Genomic DNA, 18,701 nt, shown 5'->3' with positions numbered 1-18,701 from the left:
AGAATTGTCCATACGACGAAAATCATTATCTAATTCTCTGTGAAAAGGTGGAATATTAATTCCAGATTTAAAAGAATTGCCTTTATGACCAATAGCTAGCCCTTCCTCAATATTGTCATCTAACTTAGGACTACAGAAAGCATTAAAATCATCTTTCTTAACCATAAAAGCCTTATCCCTGCCACGAACAGCTGTTTTTCAAATGACCAGAGATATCTTCCTTTTTTACAGATTTTACCATGTCAATAATTGTACCTTCCAAAGGTAATTTAATTGCTGATTTTTTATCATTCTTGTCAGGTTTTAATCTTGCCGAAACAAAAGAAGGACGTTCCTGATCTTGATTCTCTGAAGATTCAGGTTCTATATTGAGAACTGTTGCCATTTTATGAATAAATGAAACCCACTCAATTGGATCAGAAGCACCAGGTGCCCCTTGTGGTAATCATTTGACTAGATCGTGGCGATGCAGACCCATCATCAATCTTTTCTTCTGGATCAAGATAAGAAACCTGATCTTGATCAACATTCGTCATTAAAGACATCTGATCGTCATAGCTTTTGAATTTGTCAAAATGTGGCCTTTGGTTTTGCAAAGTTGCAGAACTAGGCTTTCCAGGAGGTTGAACTTCAAGAACATTAGCATTGATATCAATCAATTTCTTTTTGAATAAGTTTTGTATTTGTAATTGTACCTGTTCTTGTACAATGGCCGAAATATCGACTATACAAGTGCTGTTGTCAGGTGTATTTTCAGTGACAGTGTCGTCCTTTGAAGCTCTGACTGCCGCCTCCACAGGTGGACTTATGTCTTTGAAATCTGTCAACCCGTCTACACAGGCTGGTTGAGACAGTTTATTCAATTTAATTGTCTTCTGAACAACTCTGATGCTCCTTTGACCAATTTTTGCAAATTTTGCATGGGAATGACTCGTTACAAATACGATGTTTGTAACATTCATCGTGCTCATCCAGTGTTCATCTTGTCCAGACACCTTACACACTTCTTAAACTTATCTTCCTGTTTCTCCATCTTACGATTCAAATTCTAATTATCCAAATAAGCGTACGGGGAAAGCAACGCATGTGCTTTAATGGCGGCCTCCGAGAGAAACTGAAGAGTTACGCAAGGGAGATAACTGGAGGTATTACCGTATTTATAATAAAAAAAACTCGACGAAGGTATGGGGAAGTAGAGGGAAATTGCAACTAGTTAAGGAGGCAGGTAAGTGGAAATATTGAAGTGAACAATATTGCTTGCTTGCTTTGACTCATCAAATTATGTTGCCTTTGCTACACTCTGCAGTATTTCTACCATTTATGACAATTATGACCTCCCTTTCCTTCGACCCTAGATCCAATGCTGTTAAAGAGGTCAGCATGTAGTATTAAACAATAGACGTCTATACCAAATGTCAAACTTTCGATTATTTGTTGATATTTTGTGGACTTTTGATCTTCCAATCGTAAGGCAATTTAACAGAAGTAATTCTCCAGAAATCATCCACTGATTATTCTGAGACATCAATACAGTCACAAATTATGGCCTTAAGAAAGTATTTTGAATATGCATAGTTTTATTACCATTTGTAGACATATATAACATCACAACTTACAAAAACCCCTTTTTGATGCTCACAAAGCTACAACAAAAGAATGACACAATTAACATCTATTTAGAACATATGAACAAGGATTAACAGTATTGTTTCTGCTACCCATACATCCAGTGGATTGACAGTAATTCTCCTACCCATACATTTAGTGGAGTAACTGGAAACTTATTCCAGAACTTTTCATCATCGTTTTAATAGTTGGAATAAGTAGAATGTGATAGCACTGATCCTTCTAGAATAACTTTATATATAAACTTTTTCAACATTTGGTTAATTTGTTGCTGGATTAAAAGCAAATTGTAAATACATTTTTTCAGAACTGTTCCAAGTAAAATCATCATGTCCCGCAAAGATGGCCTGTTCTAAAGTGCCTATAAAATAGTTTACACTATTAATTCATTTTCCTCTTATATACAACTTACTTCCCTCAAGCATTTTTAGCATAAAAAAAAGTTTTTTATAAGTTCCTGTTGCCAAAAATTTTCTTATTTTATTTTCTGCCAAAAACGTCTCTTCATTTTTTAGGTTCTGACAAGTGTAATACATACAATAGGTCTGTTTTTCCTCATTTGTTTTATTTCTATTGTACATTTTTCAAAACATATACTTACAAATTATAATAACCATTCACAAGAATTTAAAAAAAAACATGATCTTTCTAAAAATCGGATAAATGTGTGACCATAATAATTTTCAGAACATTAACATATAAAAATTTATAGTCTAAATATTTTCTCACAGTAATGAGAAACATGCCATTTTTAAGTAATGAGCTTGATATCAACTTGAGCTGATGAACACTATAAATATCCCCATTCTTTCTGTTCATTTTAACACAAAAATATCCCAATGATAATGAAGTTTCTAGGGAATACTGATATCACACAATGAAGCACAGTGTGCAAAAGTTAATAAATCTCTCACCTAAAAATATGCCCTTATCTAGAGTTTTTTTTATAAATGTAAGATTGGTTTTCTTTCATAAATCCATATATTCAAACTTAATTGGCCTATAAAGGGTTAACAAAAGAACTTGCACAATGAATGCACAAATCTCTCAAAAGTCAAAAACTGTAGTAGAACATTTCATTTCTTGATGTACTAAAGTGTGATGCTTTTGATTTAATCACTTCTTATTGGATTATCAATTCTGGGGAAATTAAGATTTCAGTTATCATTAACCTTACAAATCTTAAATTTCAAGTATTTCAGACAATATCTTAACTTGTCAGATTGACAAGAAGATGGACTGTGCAAATTGTGACAGTAACTATGGATCAAAATTTGTACGATAAATTAATCAGAGGCTTGTAAAATTTCGTTCTTACTAATAAAAACATGAGATGAAAATCGGCTACTTTTGAATAATAATTGCAACGTATTAAATACATTCGAAATTTAAACATCTGCTTAAATTAATATCAAGCTTGTCAATGAAAAACAAAACATTAGGAAAACATTTTAACCTTATATAACATGATTCAACAAAATAAAATCACGACAGAAATCAACATTAGTAAACAAACAAAATCTGTACAACAAAATATAAAGAACTCTATAAGATAAACAATGGAATATAGTTCATATAAATCTATGTAGCACTATACAAACAGGTCTGTCATATGTACTGGGGATTATTAATATTCATGGGGTACTTATTTTTGTGGGTAGAGTTTAAGCATACATTTTAGTGTTCAACAAAATGCAATTTTACTATAGACTTTTAATGCAGAATGTAATGTAAACTGCAAAGAACAAGTATAGTTAACAGTATATTTTTTCCTCAATCCACAAAAATTGGTACTTAGCAAAATTTATTAATCCAGTTTCTAATAAAAATGGAATTAAAAAATCACATGGACATTTTTTCCTTTTTAACAATTCATTTTTGAGACAAATAAATGAAAATATACACCTTCAAAATTCATTATGTCCCATTTTCATTGATTTTCTTTTTTTTTAATGTCTTTAGTACAATGTTCAAATAATACAAAAACTTTCATAATTGTTATTAATCAGTTTGCGCTTTGTATTTCTTCTACATTTCCACAAAAACACATAATGACAAGGTACAAAAATTACTAAATACATCTACAGTTTTGTGCTTTTATAGCCGACAAAGAAAGGTACTAACTATTTGTGTCATAGGGTTGACCCAAAATCATTCAAATTTGAGGAAAATTGAATGTATGTTATCATATTATCATATTATGCTTTATATGTTATTATGGATGACACTATGAAAAAACTATTAAGAGGAATCAACGATTGTATTAATTTTGTGACAAAACTTGTAAAACAAGATGAGGTATTTGAAAGATAAGTTTTAATCATATCCCTTTTGCTTAACCACACTGTCATTGATATTTTTTTTCAAATAATTTGTATTAACATCATTTTGTTTTCATTTATTACTTGCATGTAAATTTTGGGAACAGTTCTTGTTTGTATGATGGGATTTTAATATATCTTAAGTCATTTAAGTCATGACAGTTGTTATCCATTCGTTTGATGTGTTTGAACTTTTGATTTTGCCATTTGATTGGGGACTTTCCTTTTTGAATTTTCCTCGGAGTTCAGTATTTTTGTTATTTTACTTTTTAATAATGACAACAGTAAAATTTGCAAGATGAGAAATATATATTAATAAAAATTTAACAAACCATGTTATGAATTAATAGGGGAGATAAATCAACTACTACAATAACTGACAATAAGGGAGATAAACCAACTAATACAATAACTGACAATAATGGAGATAACTCAGATATTAAAATTACTGACAATAAGGAAGATAAACCAACTAATACAATAACTGACAATAACGGAGATAACTCAGATATTACAATTACTGACAATAAGGAAGATAAACCAACTAATACAATAACGGAGATAACTCAGATATTACAATTACTGACAATAAGGGAGATAATTTCAGTATAACATAACTGACAATAAGGGAGATAATTTATATTAAATTATACAACTAGAGAATCTGTTTAATTAAATGATTTGTGATCAATTTCTTTTAGGTATTAGGTATTTATCCCATTTGTGACCATTGGATGTGGTACAGGATGTTAGTACAAAAATTTAAAACTTCAGTTGTATTGAGTAAACTTAACTTTGTAAACAGTATCAAGCATGTATGAATATGCCTTAAATTCATGTTGATATTGTACATTTAGGACAGTTTTAGTTATGACAATCAGAGGCTGCATAGTTTGCATGCCTTAAAGAATTTCCTATTTTCAAAATTTTACAATATTTTTGTGTTGTTCAGCTGAATATAAACATTTTAAAAAGAAGATAATCAATTCACTGATTGTTGCCATAATTACAAAGTAATTCATCCAAAACTTTCTGCTTATATAGCAACAAGAACCAATCTTAAAGCCTAATAAATCTTTAAGATTTTTCAGCACTTAACAAAAACACAATACCTTGATAATTTAATATGAAAATTGGTTTTGGAAATAAATCTACAATGCATCATGTATCTCAAATTATACCTAAAAAGTTATGTTTGGTGAGAAGGAAATATTTCGCAGCAAAATGTTTGTTTGGAAACTGAAAATAGTTACACAAACCTGCAGATCTTGCATTGGTGTGGCCATTTGCTAGTTTATCATGACTTTAATCGGTGTACATAAAAAACAACAGAATGCACACTAGATGTTCCTTGATAGACTTCTGTAAAGAGAGGCTCACACTGTAAAAACTAGAAGATAACAAAGAATATACTATTAACTGTCTGCTACTTGTTTTGTACACTCAGTTTTGTTAACCTTTGCTGTTTTTGATAACAACCATGTGTTATAAAATTACAAAATAATACCATCACACCTTAACCATTAATAAATCAGCACTACCAAAACCCCATAAAAACCTTGTGATAAAAACACAGTTTAAAGCAAGTGTAAGGTGAGTATGAAGAATGTGTAAGGAAATTATAGAATAGACATGTATGGAAAATTCAACAAGAGAAAACTAGGATCCTAATGAGGCGGAAAAGAATATAAACAAAAAAAGAAACATAAAGACACAATTTACATTTTGCATAAAAAGCCATCTATATGTATACGAAAGAATGAATAAACCCTCATAATTTTGACAATTAAGAATCCTATTGCTTAAAGATGAACCTAAAACTCTTAATAATAAATAGGAGCATCAAATCCCCAATCTCAAAACTGTATAAAAATTATGAAAATCCATAAACGCTAATTTGATTTATGAAGAGAATGACAGACCTTTTCAGAAATTCTGATACTAACTCTGTACCTACATGTACATGTAACTATGGTACAACAAATCCGAAATGGTCAAACATGATAGCAAACTTTATTTCAGAACATTAAGAGTTATGAAAATAAGAACAAATTTAATTATTGAAAAACACAGAAGGTGCTGATAGAAGGACGGACAAAAGAAAGAAGACTGGGTGAATAGTGTCTAGGACACATACAGAGGGTTGGCAGGCCCACTAATTAACATTATTTTCCTGTGAATTACCAATAAAGGAAGAACTGTACTTTTACATTTTCATAACAAAAATCTAGATTTGTTTATTAATGGTTTACAGGCATTTTTTATGACAAAACCTTGAACTATTATTGATTTAAATAACAGGAATTAAAAGTCTTTTGCTTTGATTTTTTTCTGAATTCTTCTGTAGACAACATTAAAAATTGTATGACAAAGTCTAAAAACAAAAATGCCCACAACTTTCAATAACTATACATATAGTACATAAAAAACAAAAAGTAGAAACCTTACCAGCAATATAGTCAAGATACATGTTTAGGAGATAATCATGCTGCAATTTGCTGTAAATTACTTCCGAACTTTTTCATGAACAATGAGAACTGTCTAGGAGTAAGAGAATCCATGTTAAGAGTACGAACTCCATATTTTTCTAAATATATATCTACATCATCAAGTGTGCCTTCAAAGGCATCTTTAACTAATAACTGGGTGGAATTAAGTTGTACAATAAGCGTAGAAAATGGATTTGAAAATTTGTGACCATTAAACTTATCAGTGTGTAAAATGTAGTCATTAGCACCATTATTTGTTGTAGTATTTTCTGCATTCCCAATATTGGCAAGTATGTTCTCCATGCAAGTCAAAACTTCTTTGTTTTGGTCTTCATCTACTTTTGATATCAAGGTATCTGTTCTTGTATTTGGGTTTTCTGGAAGATCTTCTATTTCATTTTTACTCTTGTCTTTGAGGTCTTTTGTTGTTTCTCCTTCAGTCTTTTCCTTCTCTCCACAATCAGAATCTTCTACTGTGATATTTAATTTTGTTTCATCTGAAGAGCTGATTTCAATAACAGATTCTTCTAATTTGTTTTTCTTCTCTTCAACTGTTTCTGCAACTGCCATCAATTGGATTTTCTTTCCTTCCAATTTCTCAATGGAATCTTGTTCACCCTCTTGAAAAGATCTTTCTTCGAAATCTTCCTGCTTCTTACCACTGGAATTTTCTACCATATCTCCTGAGACATTTATTTCCACATTCATCTCCAAAGTGCTACCCGTCTTCTCCAGACTCTTTTTCTCTTCTGTCTTATCTCGAGCATAATCTTCCTGTTCTTCCAACGCCATTGTACTATTTATAAACTCCATCAAACACGCTGGATGTTTAGTATGTTTTTCGTAACAATGCAATCGTAACTGATGCCTGAGAGGGGCAGCATAGGTACAGTATACACAACTAAATCCTATTCTGGCAATCTTTAGTTTCTTTGGACGCACAACATACGAGTTCTGATCTGAAATTTAGAAACCAAAGATATACAATTTATTCATATGTAAATATAAACTGTTACTTTTTTGTAAAATGAGATGTGCCAATACTAATACAACTACATACCAAATATCATTCACCTATCGCAAACTAATTCATTGTTAACGCTGCCACAGACACAGAAACAAAACAGTTAAAACAAAGAAGATACAAAAACAGGCTGAGAGGTTATACTTTTTAGTTTAATGACATTATGGATTTGAATCTACATGATAAAGAATAGCAATAAAAATTGTTTGGTATTTTCAGATTTCAGGATTCGACTTTTCAATCCAACAGATGACATCACATTTAATTTCTCTTTTTTACCTGTATTTTCAAAATTTCACTTTATAAACACTTTGTTAATCATATACATGTTGTTGCCCTAATTGGTTTTATTATATTGTTGAGTTGGTGTCTTATTGATGTATGGCCCATATCTTTTTTCGATTCATATAAGTCATTTATAAATGCATACATGTAATTATTCTAAAATCCTTAGCAACAGAAGTTACTAAAACAGTACACTGGTACAAATTTCACAAGATCATGACCTTTAACTGGAATAATGCCTATTTTTCTTACCACTCTTTTTTTCCTCTCTTTTTCTACCACGTTTCTGTCCCTTTCTTTCATTCAACATTTTCATAATTTGTATTTTGTCATCGCCACTGGAATCATTCATTATCTTAGAAACTCGTTTTTTCCCTAACACCAGTCGTTTCTTGCCTGTTTTGATATAATCCCTGTCAATTAATTTATGTTTACTCACTACCTTTTCATTTTCGTCAATATCTTTATCAGGGGGAGTTCCCTTCTCTTGCTCTGAAGCATTGTCTGGTAACAGAGAAGAAATATCGGCAAATGTTTGAACAATGTTTGGTTGAGTATTTGGATGTGCCTTATTGGAATGTCGTACAAGTTCTTTTTTACTGTCAGAAATAAATCCACAAATCTTACATTTCCAATCACACTCTTTGTGATAGAAGAACAAGTGTCTCTTCAGGGCAAATGGATTTGAAGAAAAATTGCAGTGTGGACAATTCAACTGCATGTCATCGTTACCACTTTCATCTGCATTTTCTTCAGAAAACCTGTCAATGGTAACTGTTTTAGGGGTAGTCTCTTCTGCACTGGATACATTCTTTCTTGGTCTCCCAACAGTTTTTTCGGGAGATTTACTTCTTTCATTGCTATGTAACTGGTAACTTTCACAATGATCACTTTGGATATGTACTTCCATCTCCTCTAGAAAGAAGGTAGAAAAGATACAATTGTTACATCTATATCTTTTCTCTAGATGCCGCCAATTACAATGCCTTTTCAAACCTTTCTGTGATCCAGATTTGAATTCACAAAATGGACATTTCATAACACTTGAAGTAATGAATTTTTTCTGTTTTGCAAAACCGGAAAAAGTTTTGGATCGACCACGACCTACTTTTGTTTTTGTTTCCTGATTGTGATGTTCAAATGTTACACCTTGCTTCCAATGTGTCAGTTTTCTTGGACTAAGTGACGATCTTGATGGACCTAATGAAGCATCGCTTTGATTACTATCATCCCCAACTTCTGGCCAAGACCTTTTTCTCTTTGAAGAATCCTTATCTCTTTCGTCCATAGACAATTTACGCTTTGCTGGACCACTCTTCAGTTTTTCACCAGATTCATATTTATCCAGGTATTTTTTAGCTTCTTCCAAATTCATAGTTGACCTACATTGATTGCTGAAGAATTCTATGATATTTTCTTTTTTTGAATCACTTTCATATATGAATCCCTCGGAGTCCTCTATAGCATGTTTCATTTTAACATGTTTTTGCATTGGCTGTTTCATAATGGTAGCGTGATCGCAGTAGGCACATTGATAAGGTTTATATTGTATATGACTACTGTAGTGAGTTTTAAATGAGCTGCGGTGTGGTGTCACATAGTTACATTTATTACACATAAAAACATATGTTGGTGATTTAACACTTTCTGTCCCTGGTGAAGCGACAGTTGGTGATTGGACAGTTGGATAGCCCATGTCTGGTGAAGAAACTTGAGTACCAGATGATATATTAAGATTTGTTGGTTTTTGAGCTACTTGGTTGGCTGCCATTATATTCAAAGTAGGCTTTTGAACCACTGGAGGTCTAGGGTTGTTATATTGTGTTCTTGGAGCGTTCATTAATTGCTGATTATATGGTACAAGACGTGGATAATTGTAATTAGCTTGTTGGGGTTGATGCTGAGGTTGATGCTGAACTGTTGTTGTAGGTGGACGCATATTCATATACTGTGCGTTGCCATTCATATTACCTCCCTGTACAAAATTTGGATTGTATTGTACAGGAACCATATTTTGAGGCATCTGAAATCCTGTCAATCCCATGTTCTGTTGCATCATGGTATTTTGTTGAATTCTATTTCCGTCAGTATCCATCATGAGTTGTTGATGACTTGTGACAGGCAAATAGTTAACTACACCTTGTGGTCTCATCCCAGGATAAACATTTCCTTGTGGCATCTGAAACGTCGGAGCCATACTAACGTGAGCATGGTCGCCAGAGGCAGTCGGGACAGAAGTTGTCTGCCCCTGATACTGGTAACCTGCAGGATTATGAGGTAGAGCATTGGAAACATTAGGAACAGGGTACCCTGATGGCGAATGGTTTACTGGAACTGTTTGTTGCTGATTCATTGTTACTCCCTGCATCTGATGAACACCATGTGGTTGATTGACTGGCATCATTTGTGTCTGGTTTCCTGGAATATGTACCTAAAATACAATTCAAATATTGATATACTATGTATGCTAAACTTAACCTCTAGAAAACAAACCTTATAAAATTATATGTTATTACACACTTTGACAAAGTGAGAATACAACAAAAAATACACTCACAATAATCATTAGACACCATTTCTTCACTGACATCTGTGTTATGTATTGTCCTTCAACAAATCAACTTATTTTCCACATGTTGTTACAGTAAACATTCTTGAAATCGTATACAAATTCTTCAACTGAAGTAGACTCTTTAAATGTTAAATCCCTAGTTCTGTATATTACTCTGCTCACCCAAAAGGGGTTATCCTTTTACAAGATCAATTTCAAAAATACTTTTCAAGTTTAATCTTATTTCTTCAAACTGATCAACTGGTGTATTTCTTTTTTTTAAAGTTGTTATTAGCCAGTATAGAAGAGATGAAGTATGTTGAAATTATTCTTAACATCCAATGGAAATGAAATTGACATCAGTTTTCTATATGCCTCAGTGCTCAGTGGGGCCTTGGTGGCTAAGTGGTCTAAGTAGCTGAACTACTGTATCACTACACTGTGATCACTGAGGTTGAGAGTTCGAATCCTGCACATGGCAGGTGCACTCGACTGCAATCTTAATTGACCAGGATTGTTAGTTTTCGGTGGAAAATCGTGGTTTCAAACCCTGACAGGATTAGAACAAATACTTCTGCTACTTCTTCTATAACACTGTGTAGCATCACCACCGGATAAAGGTACCCCCGAAGTGATGGAAAAAACAAATGTGGAGTCAGGTAAGGTCAAATTCTTCTTATTTTCAATATATTTTACGTTTTGCTTACAATTAAAGTTTTGCGATACTGATTCTTAATAATGTAGCTACCATTTAGGGCTGATTTTGATCCTTAAATAGCTTTCTCTCTCTTCAAATCGTCAGAATGGGATAGGGGGGTACATGTTCAACCAAGCATGTGATGAGTTCAAACTGGTTAAAACACATTAATCCTTCAACTATTCATTTGACTTTTTCGTAGAACAAAGGTATATCATATTTAAGCTTGAACAACCCTATATTTCGAAACAGCTATTGCTTACGCAGAGAAATTCATGTACATAAAGCGGATAAATTGTACGGCGAATAGCGGCAAATAGTTGTTTACTGTACAGGGATTAGACTAGGTACTTTTTGCTATCGTTGTTTCTTTGCTACGGGGGTACCTATATCCGGTGGTGATGCTACAGTGTACAAGCAGGCAGCATTTTAGGTGTATGAACAAAACCTGGTTGGCTCTGAGTCAGACTGATATGTCCAGGTGGTATGATATGTCATCCTTCACAGTTACAAATGTACCTTGTGAACTAGCAAAATAAAATCCTACTCAGTGTCATTCTAAGCAGGGATCATATTTATATCACATGCTCATCTTGAATATGCAACCATAAAGGTCAAAATAAGGTCAATTTTATATCATCACACTGTCAAATGTACAATTTACAGCTGGTTAAAAATTGCTTACTCTGACAACTTTGAAGGTTATGCTGCTAATTACAGCTAAATTGCTAATCCATATTATATATCAGTAGCAAACTTTCAGTCTAAGTGGCTGAGTTTAATTTCAGTAGGAACCATAGTCAAATCTGGGTAGTAGATGCATATATACTACTTTTACTAAGTAAGGTTACCTTGAAAAAATCACTTCCACACATTATCTGCCTCAAACATGTTCTTGTAAAATCCAGTGCAAAAAATATAAAGTGACAACAATCAATGGTTTGCATGAATTGTTTATGTTTACATACCCCTTGTGAAACCATCATTGGATTACCATGGTTACCAACATTAGGATCCCTAGAACAGTCTGGGTCACGCTGCCATACTAAATCAGAAGCCAGGTCACGCCCACCGCTAGTCTGGACCGGCTGCATATGATATGGTTTAACATTATAATTTGTCACCTGTCCAGGTGAAGGGTTGGTAACTGGTGTTAGAGCAATATTTTGTGTATTTTCCATGGTTACAGTCTCTGGTAATCATATCACGGCTTCAATTCCTGAAAAAAAAATGTAGGAAAATTGAAATCAAATTATACTGTGGGGAAATGTTATCATTTTCACACCACCTAAAAACTGACATGTCAGCAAGGCTTCTCTAGCCCAATTTTGTTTAAGGCTCAGAAATAAAAAATTAATACTGATGCACACAAAGCAATACATGTTCCAGGGGTGTCAATTTTCATGGGTTTCGTGTTACATACCAAACATGAAATTGAGTGCCTAAGGAAATACATACTTTTTATTTAGTTCTTACGTAACAATTTTAAAACCATGTCAAATAGAAAATGGAGAAATACAGATACTTGGGAAATGGGAGCCTACGGATAACTGTTTACCAGAAATCAATCCATCAAAATATCATATTCTACTTATATACCAAATTTCATTGAAATCTGAGCACTTTATATGTTAACATATTTTGGCAAATATTTTTAAAATAGCAGCAGACAAATACATGCTGACACAGGGATTTAATATTTTCAGGATATGTTCTATACATGAAGATAGCTAATGTCCTGGAAATCCAAGCAATTTCACTATTAGGTACGAGGTATTTTAGCTGCCATTTTGAAAATTCTATAGACTGTTATTTTGGGATACTGTGAATCAATTTGAAGAAGCACATTTATCATATATATACATATATATCTATTTTTGTTGAAATCCTAGCACAAAATCATGTTTCTCCAAACTTTTTGAAAGACAGACAGACGGACAAATTGTTAACTATAGTACTCCTGTACCCTGAAACAAGGTTGTTCTTCACTTATTATACATTTTAAACTCTCACAAAATTGTCGAATCTTAATGGTGGTAAATGGAGCACAAGGTGTTGCTATGCTACTATAGCCTCGAAATGGTTATAAACAGTCTTATTAAGGATGAAACATTTAGCTCAATCTCTAACCAAGGAGTAGCGTAGTGTCTAAATACATTTTTTTTTGTAAACTTATAAGTAATGATAAGATATGAACCCCCAAAATTCCTTTTAATTTCATGACAAGCTCTTTTATTTTTATTTAGATGTATCATGTATATCAGTAATTAAATCAAAATTGGTCAGTTGGAACTCAGGCCAATATAAGGTTAAGCCATCTTGAGCAAGCTGTTTCTACTGAGCCACATGACCATTACAAGCAATATTGATTTTAAGTCCTTAAAAATTCTTAATTGCTCAAGATAGAATTCAAATTGAACTGAACATTTGCCAAAAAATAGTTCAAATTTGCAAGAATTTTTCAAAGTATTAGGAGGCTGACAATAACAGTGACTAGGGACTTACAAGGGAAATAAGCCAAACATGACCACTAAATAATATGTATAAATGTACAGGATACTTAATATTACATATTACTTCAGTCATGTCAGTCAAGTCCTAATGCCCAAAATTCAGTAATCAAGACAAAATCAAGACAAACTATCTCTCAAAATGTCAGTATTGAGAAATTGAAACTCCATCTGCATTGAAAACATTCAAAATGGAACAAGAAAATGTTTCATTCCAATAAAATATCAAGCTATAAATTACACAGATGATCAATAAAGCATTATTTTACTATTATTAGAAACAAATATTAAAACATGTCAAGGCAGAATAAATCCATTATCTATTGAGCATTACAATACTTCTTCACTTTTCATGCATCAATTCTGTGAGACTTGAGTTGTCAACATGGTCAATAGTCAATACATCAATATTTTGATTTCTGTATGGTGTTTATACTAATCAATGATTATAAATAATTAGCAGGTTTACAACAGATGACACACACTGTGACACACACCTGAGACCTGTGAACAGGTGTTGTTCAGATCAAGTAATACTGTACGACATTTTTTTTTTAATTAAAATTGTGCGTTTTTTTTCAGGGTCATGTCCTACCTGTTGAGTTTTTTGCCTTTCAATTTTATACAATTTTTTCGTTAATACTTTCTTAAACTGCACAAAAAAGGTACTTAATACATGTTTTAGTTAATTTATATATTGTGTTAACTCTTACAGAGAAAGTACTTGTAAAAATAAACTTATTTTGAAATTATAGCTTAAATCTGCAATCAATATATATATTTGGACAAACCACACATTTGTGATAATAGAGAAAATTTCAGTGGAATGTTAAATTGCATGTGTCTGTTATTTAGCTTTCGCTAATAAAATAAAGTAAAGTTTTTTTTTCAATAAAGACAGTTCTGGCATTTCAATAATATTGAGTTATCTCCACTTGGGAGTTAAAAACTATCAAGTAAATAATGTTTGAATGACGATGTTTTATTTAATATCTAAATCTGAAATTCTCCTTTTCCATGTTTTCATGGTTTTTGAAGTACTGACCATAATGTCCAGAAGAAATTTTAACCTGTACCCTTCTGATTTAGAAATACTTCATAAATGAGGACTTGTCTTGGCCAAAAACCACAAATCATATACATTGTACTAGGAGATTCTGGTAGGAGGTAAAATACAGAAGCCATTCACTACTGGTCTCCTGTTCAGTTCTTTTTTTTATCTCCTGGTATAAAACTATTATTGAAAATAACTATTACATTCAAATTATCACAATGTTTGTATTTTCATCTTATCTACCCTTGACCTGCATGTACGTTGATTAAAGTCAGAGAAACCCCGAATACAATTAAAGGTCATTATATAAGTAACATGCTATTTTGGGAAACACTTGACAATTACAAAAAAAATGTACACAGGTAGATAGGTGGCAAAGATTGTGTTCCTTTAAGTATGGCTTCTCCTAAATACACAGGTAATAAGCACCTAAAACACGATAGAGATTTAAATTAAACAACAGTAATTACAAATGTACTTCATTAAGAGGTTTACAGATAAATATCAGATCTTAAAGCCAAATTTTGGCCCATTGTTTCCACTGTCTTTTATACAAACTCAGAAACTTTTGGAGAGATTATTTTGTCAACTTTTAAAAAGTTGCCTATAGGGGCTTCATTCTCATGATAGTAGATATTTATTTAACAATCTATCCTAAACCTTAACAAGGGAAATATGTTTTATCATCACAACAGCTCAACATTTTTGCAATACAAGGATTTGCTTACGATAAATGTACACCCAACATAACAGTTAATTTATTCTATCAAATATATATATATATGCTACTTATAAAAAATAAAAGAAGAACTTGTCTGGTGACACAAAATGCCCCCGCTCAAGCTTGCTTATAATATATATATATGTGAAAATATTTTTGGGATGGACGAAGGACAGACGGTCATGGGCAACACTGAATGCCCCCTTCACCTAGCGGCAGAGGTATACAAATTTTTTAAAGGAAAGGAAGATGTATAACCATAATCAAATAAAATTCAACAAGAAATATATTGAATTTTCATGATCTTCATCACATTCCATTAAAACAGTTATATTTTTAGCAAAATTATGTAATTTAAATCAATTAACAGAAACTGTATTTACAGGTACATACAAATATAACAAAGGAATTCTAACGAAGTATCTAATTATGCATCTTCAAATGTAAACAATTTTATTCATTTTGGGCTATAATCATTTTTCTGAGTGATATATATATGCTTCTGTAGTATCACTGTACAAATATATGTTTTCTAGACACCATCCAATGTGTACATTCTTTTAGAAAATGGTAAAAATTACAATACATTACTGTAAATTTTTACACTTCAGTGTACAGTTTGTTTATGCTTTTACCCAAATTAAAGTTTAATAACGATACATATTTTTTTGATCAAACTTCAAAGTTATTAGATTAAATTGTTTTTGAATAGCAAAAACAAAACTGCAGTTGGTTGGCATAACATCCTGCTCCCTCGAAATGATGATCAGCCTACTACATGAAAAACACATTTTGTTCAGCCTTACGATGTACAATGAATGAGGAAAATGAATTCAGAGTAGCTTATGCCATGCATGCTTTGAATTGTCATATTTTAAATTTACTAGGTTAAAAAAAGTACTTTTTTTATCTGCTTACTTACAGAAAAAATAGGGTAGGTAGGAAGGTACATTGGAGATAAAATTATATAATTTTTGAAAGAAATATGTAACATATATTCATATACGGAAATGTTTTGGACTTTTACCAGGTTGGGGACTATCCTCATAACTGGGAATTATCCCTATTACCAGGTATTATATCCCAAAATAGGTATCAATATTCATTGATTAAAATTCTGGATTTCATGATATTTGCTGTCATATTGCCACAAATGTTGTAAAGGTAACATATTTTGCCTCAAGACATAATGACTAAATTATCATCAGGATAAAAGTTAATGACCTTTAAAAAATATAAATTTTGGCGACTGTTAACTTTTGTGCAGTTCTTTTAAGAATAATGGTCTAAAAAGGAGAGTTTGTTGCTATTTACATGGATGTGTGCATCATGATATCTATTATAAACAAAAAATTCAAACGCTTATCTGATACCATAAATTGATACCTGATTTGGAGTTCAATACCCATAAACCAAATAATGAGGATCTTCCCCAAACCTGTTTTCAGTGCCTAAAAAACAGGTTTGGACTTAACCTAACATATGCAGTGCTTACCGTTAACCAAATGTATCCATAAGATGTGTTACATTAAGGTTCAGCAAGACAATTTAAGAAAGGAAGGGAGGCAAGAAAAAGAGAGCTCTACATATATATTTTGGTCTTTATCTCAAAAGTAAAAATGTTGGTTTTTTTTTTCACTATTTTGGTCGAAATTCAAAATATTAACTTTTAGCACTGTAAAATGTCCCATATCATAAGATATTATAACTCATCATGCTCATTTCGGTGATTGGTCCCAAAGTATTTAAGAAAATGGATTTTTTGAAAGTAAGATTACTTAACCATATAATTTTGTCACCATGTCAATGTGTGTGTTTAAAGTTGCTATATACATTTAGTATGCAACTTATGTTTCAATGAATAGAATGCCATGTGACAGTAAGTTGAGTAACTGGTCTACTTCTAATCCTTTTCGGAATTCTTTGTCTATAGAACGTGGCTGACCAAATCAGAAAATCACTCCAGACACAGAATCCCAAAAGGAATTATAAGTCTTCTTCATCTGTTTATGTGTCCCCCATATGCATCTGTACAACACTAATGAATTTGGAAGTCTGACATTAAACATGTTAAACACAAGTTTAGCGCTAAAATCAACATTTACAATATAAATAAAAAATGCGTATTAATTTTAATATAATGTATCTGTTCATCTGTTTTCCATAAATCATCTGTAATATGATTGATATATTTCCACTAAGGAAGTAGATAAACAGATATTGAGATAAACAAAGTTACAAGGCTTCCGATAATCACATGAGTTTATGCTGCTAAAAATAATAAAATGATGCCGTAATGAACAGATATATATAATTTATTCTTACCATTATCAAAATCTTGTATCGAAAATTGATAGCGTGCAGAAAGTGATTGCAAATCTATATTCTTCTCTGGAAGTGAATATGAAAACACACGTTTTTACAAGCTTCGTCTTGATCTAGATTCGCCTATCTAGAAACGTGCGGTTCAAAAAACACTGTCAGGATGACGAAAAGCTGGCGGGTTTAGTTTATAGTTCATTTCAAAATATTGACTAAACATAAACAGAAAACATTATAGTTTCTTCCAAAATTATTCTATACAATGTTAGAAATGCGAAAACTCATAAAACTATAAAAAGACACGCGGACCTCAAAGAAAACACACAAAAATATGTTGAAAGACACGCGGACCTAAGTGAAAACACCCGAACGTGACATTGCTTGAAAGACAATATTTTGGACATAATACATTAAATATAATATTGACTAGATTATTCCTAAGACTATATTACATCTGGGACATTAAATATTGTTAGTATACTATTCCCAGATTACAGATTCCAAGTCTCTGTTTAACATTAATTATCAGAAAAATACTTTTGATATAAAAATTATTGAAAATTTACAAAAAAACTTTCCAAGATTTAGAAATGAAAAAAAAAATGGCGGATAAGCAATGATTCTTCATTATCAAGAAACATCGTGAACATGGACTAAGATGTCAAATAAGCTTAAAATGATGATGATACAACACTGCTTTTGACGTTTTTTAAAAGATTTATATAAACAGAGACATATATATACACAGAGATTGGCAACTGTAACAGTGGTCAGCGAAATCCAACTAAAAACACGCATCACACGAGACTTTAACGAGATCGCCATTTTGCATCTGATCATGACAAGTTCACCACCGCTTCGATTTTTATTTTACATCAAGCTTTTCAAAACAGCATAATGTAAGTATATATTTCAATTTCGTAAATTATTTACCTTGTTTTATTCAGTTTGTAGTAATTGTTAGTTAAAATATTGTGACGATTAACGTTTTATTGTGGTCAATAATAAGGGGAAAGCTTGGCCGACATGGACGTTATGAAAATTTTTTACACGGACGTATTTTTTATTAAAACCTTTTCATTCGAAAAGGAATAAAACCAT

The 18,701-nt window shown here is 32.0% G+C and overlaps 2 protein-coding genes across 2 annotated transcripts in view; one reads left to right on the top strand and one right to left on the bottom strand.

The window, feature by feature from the left end:
* Nucleotides 1-1,559: 1,559 nt before the first annotated feature.
* On the bottom strand, nt 1,560-17,708 carry LOC127712075 (uncharacterized). Its single transcript, XM_052218273.1, has 4 exons — nt 17,604-17,708; nt 11,962-12,212; nt 7,998-10,176; nt 1,560-7,395 (listed from the first exon to the last, which is right to left on the bottom strand). Exons 2-4 carry the CDS (start codon nt 12,172-12,174, stop codon nt 6,431-6,433), a joined length of 3,357 nt encoding a protein of 1,118 aa, XP_052074233.1. The 5' UTR covers nt 12,175-12,212; nt 17,604-17,708; the 3' UTR covers nt 1,560-6,430.
* Nucleotides 14,903-18,701, top strand: part of LOC127712085 (E3 ubiquitin-protein ligase RNF34-like) — a 36,636-nt gene continuing 32,837 nt past the window's right edge. Inside the window, exon 1 of the mRNA XM_052218292.1 lies at nt 14,903-14,975. The gene's annotated coding sequence lies outside the window, so the exon portion shown is untranslated. The remainder of the gene's footprint in view (nt 14,976-18,701) is intronic.

This window comes from Mytilus californianus, unplaced genomic scaffold (genome assembly GCF_021869535.1).
Source record: "Mytilus californianus isolate M0D057914Y unplaced genomic scaffold, xbMytCali1.0.p SCAF_8, whole genome shotgun sequence".
Classification (NCBI taxonomy): Eukaryota; Metazoa; Mollusca; class Bivalvia; order Mytilida; family Mytilidae; genus Mytilus; species Mytilus californianus.
This window is presented reverse-complemented; position numbering and strand designations above follow the sequence as displayed.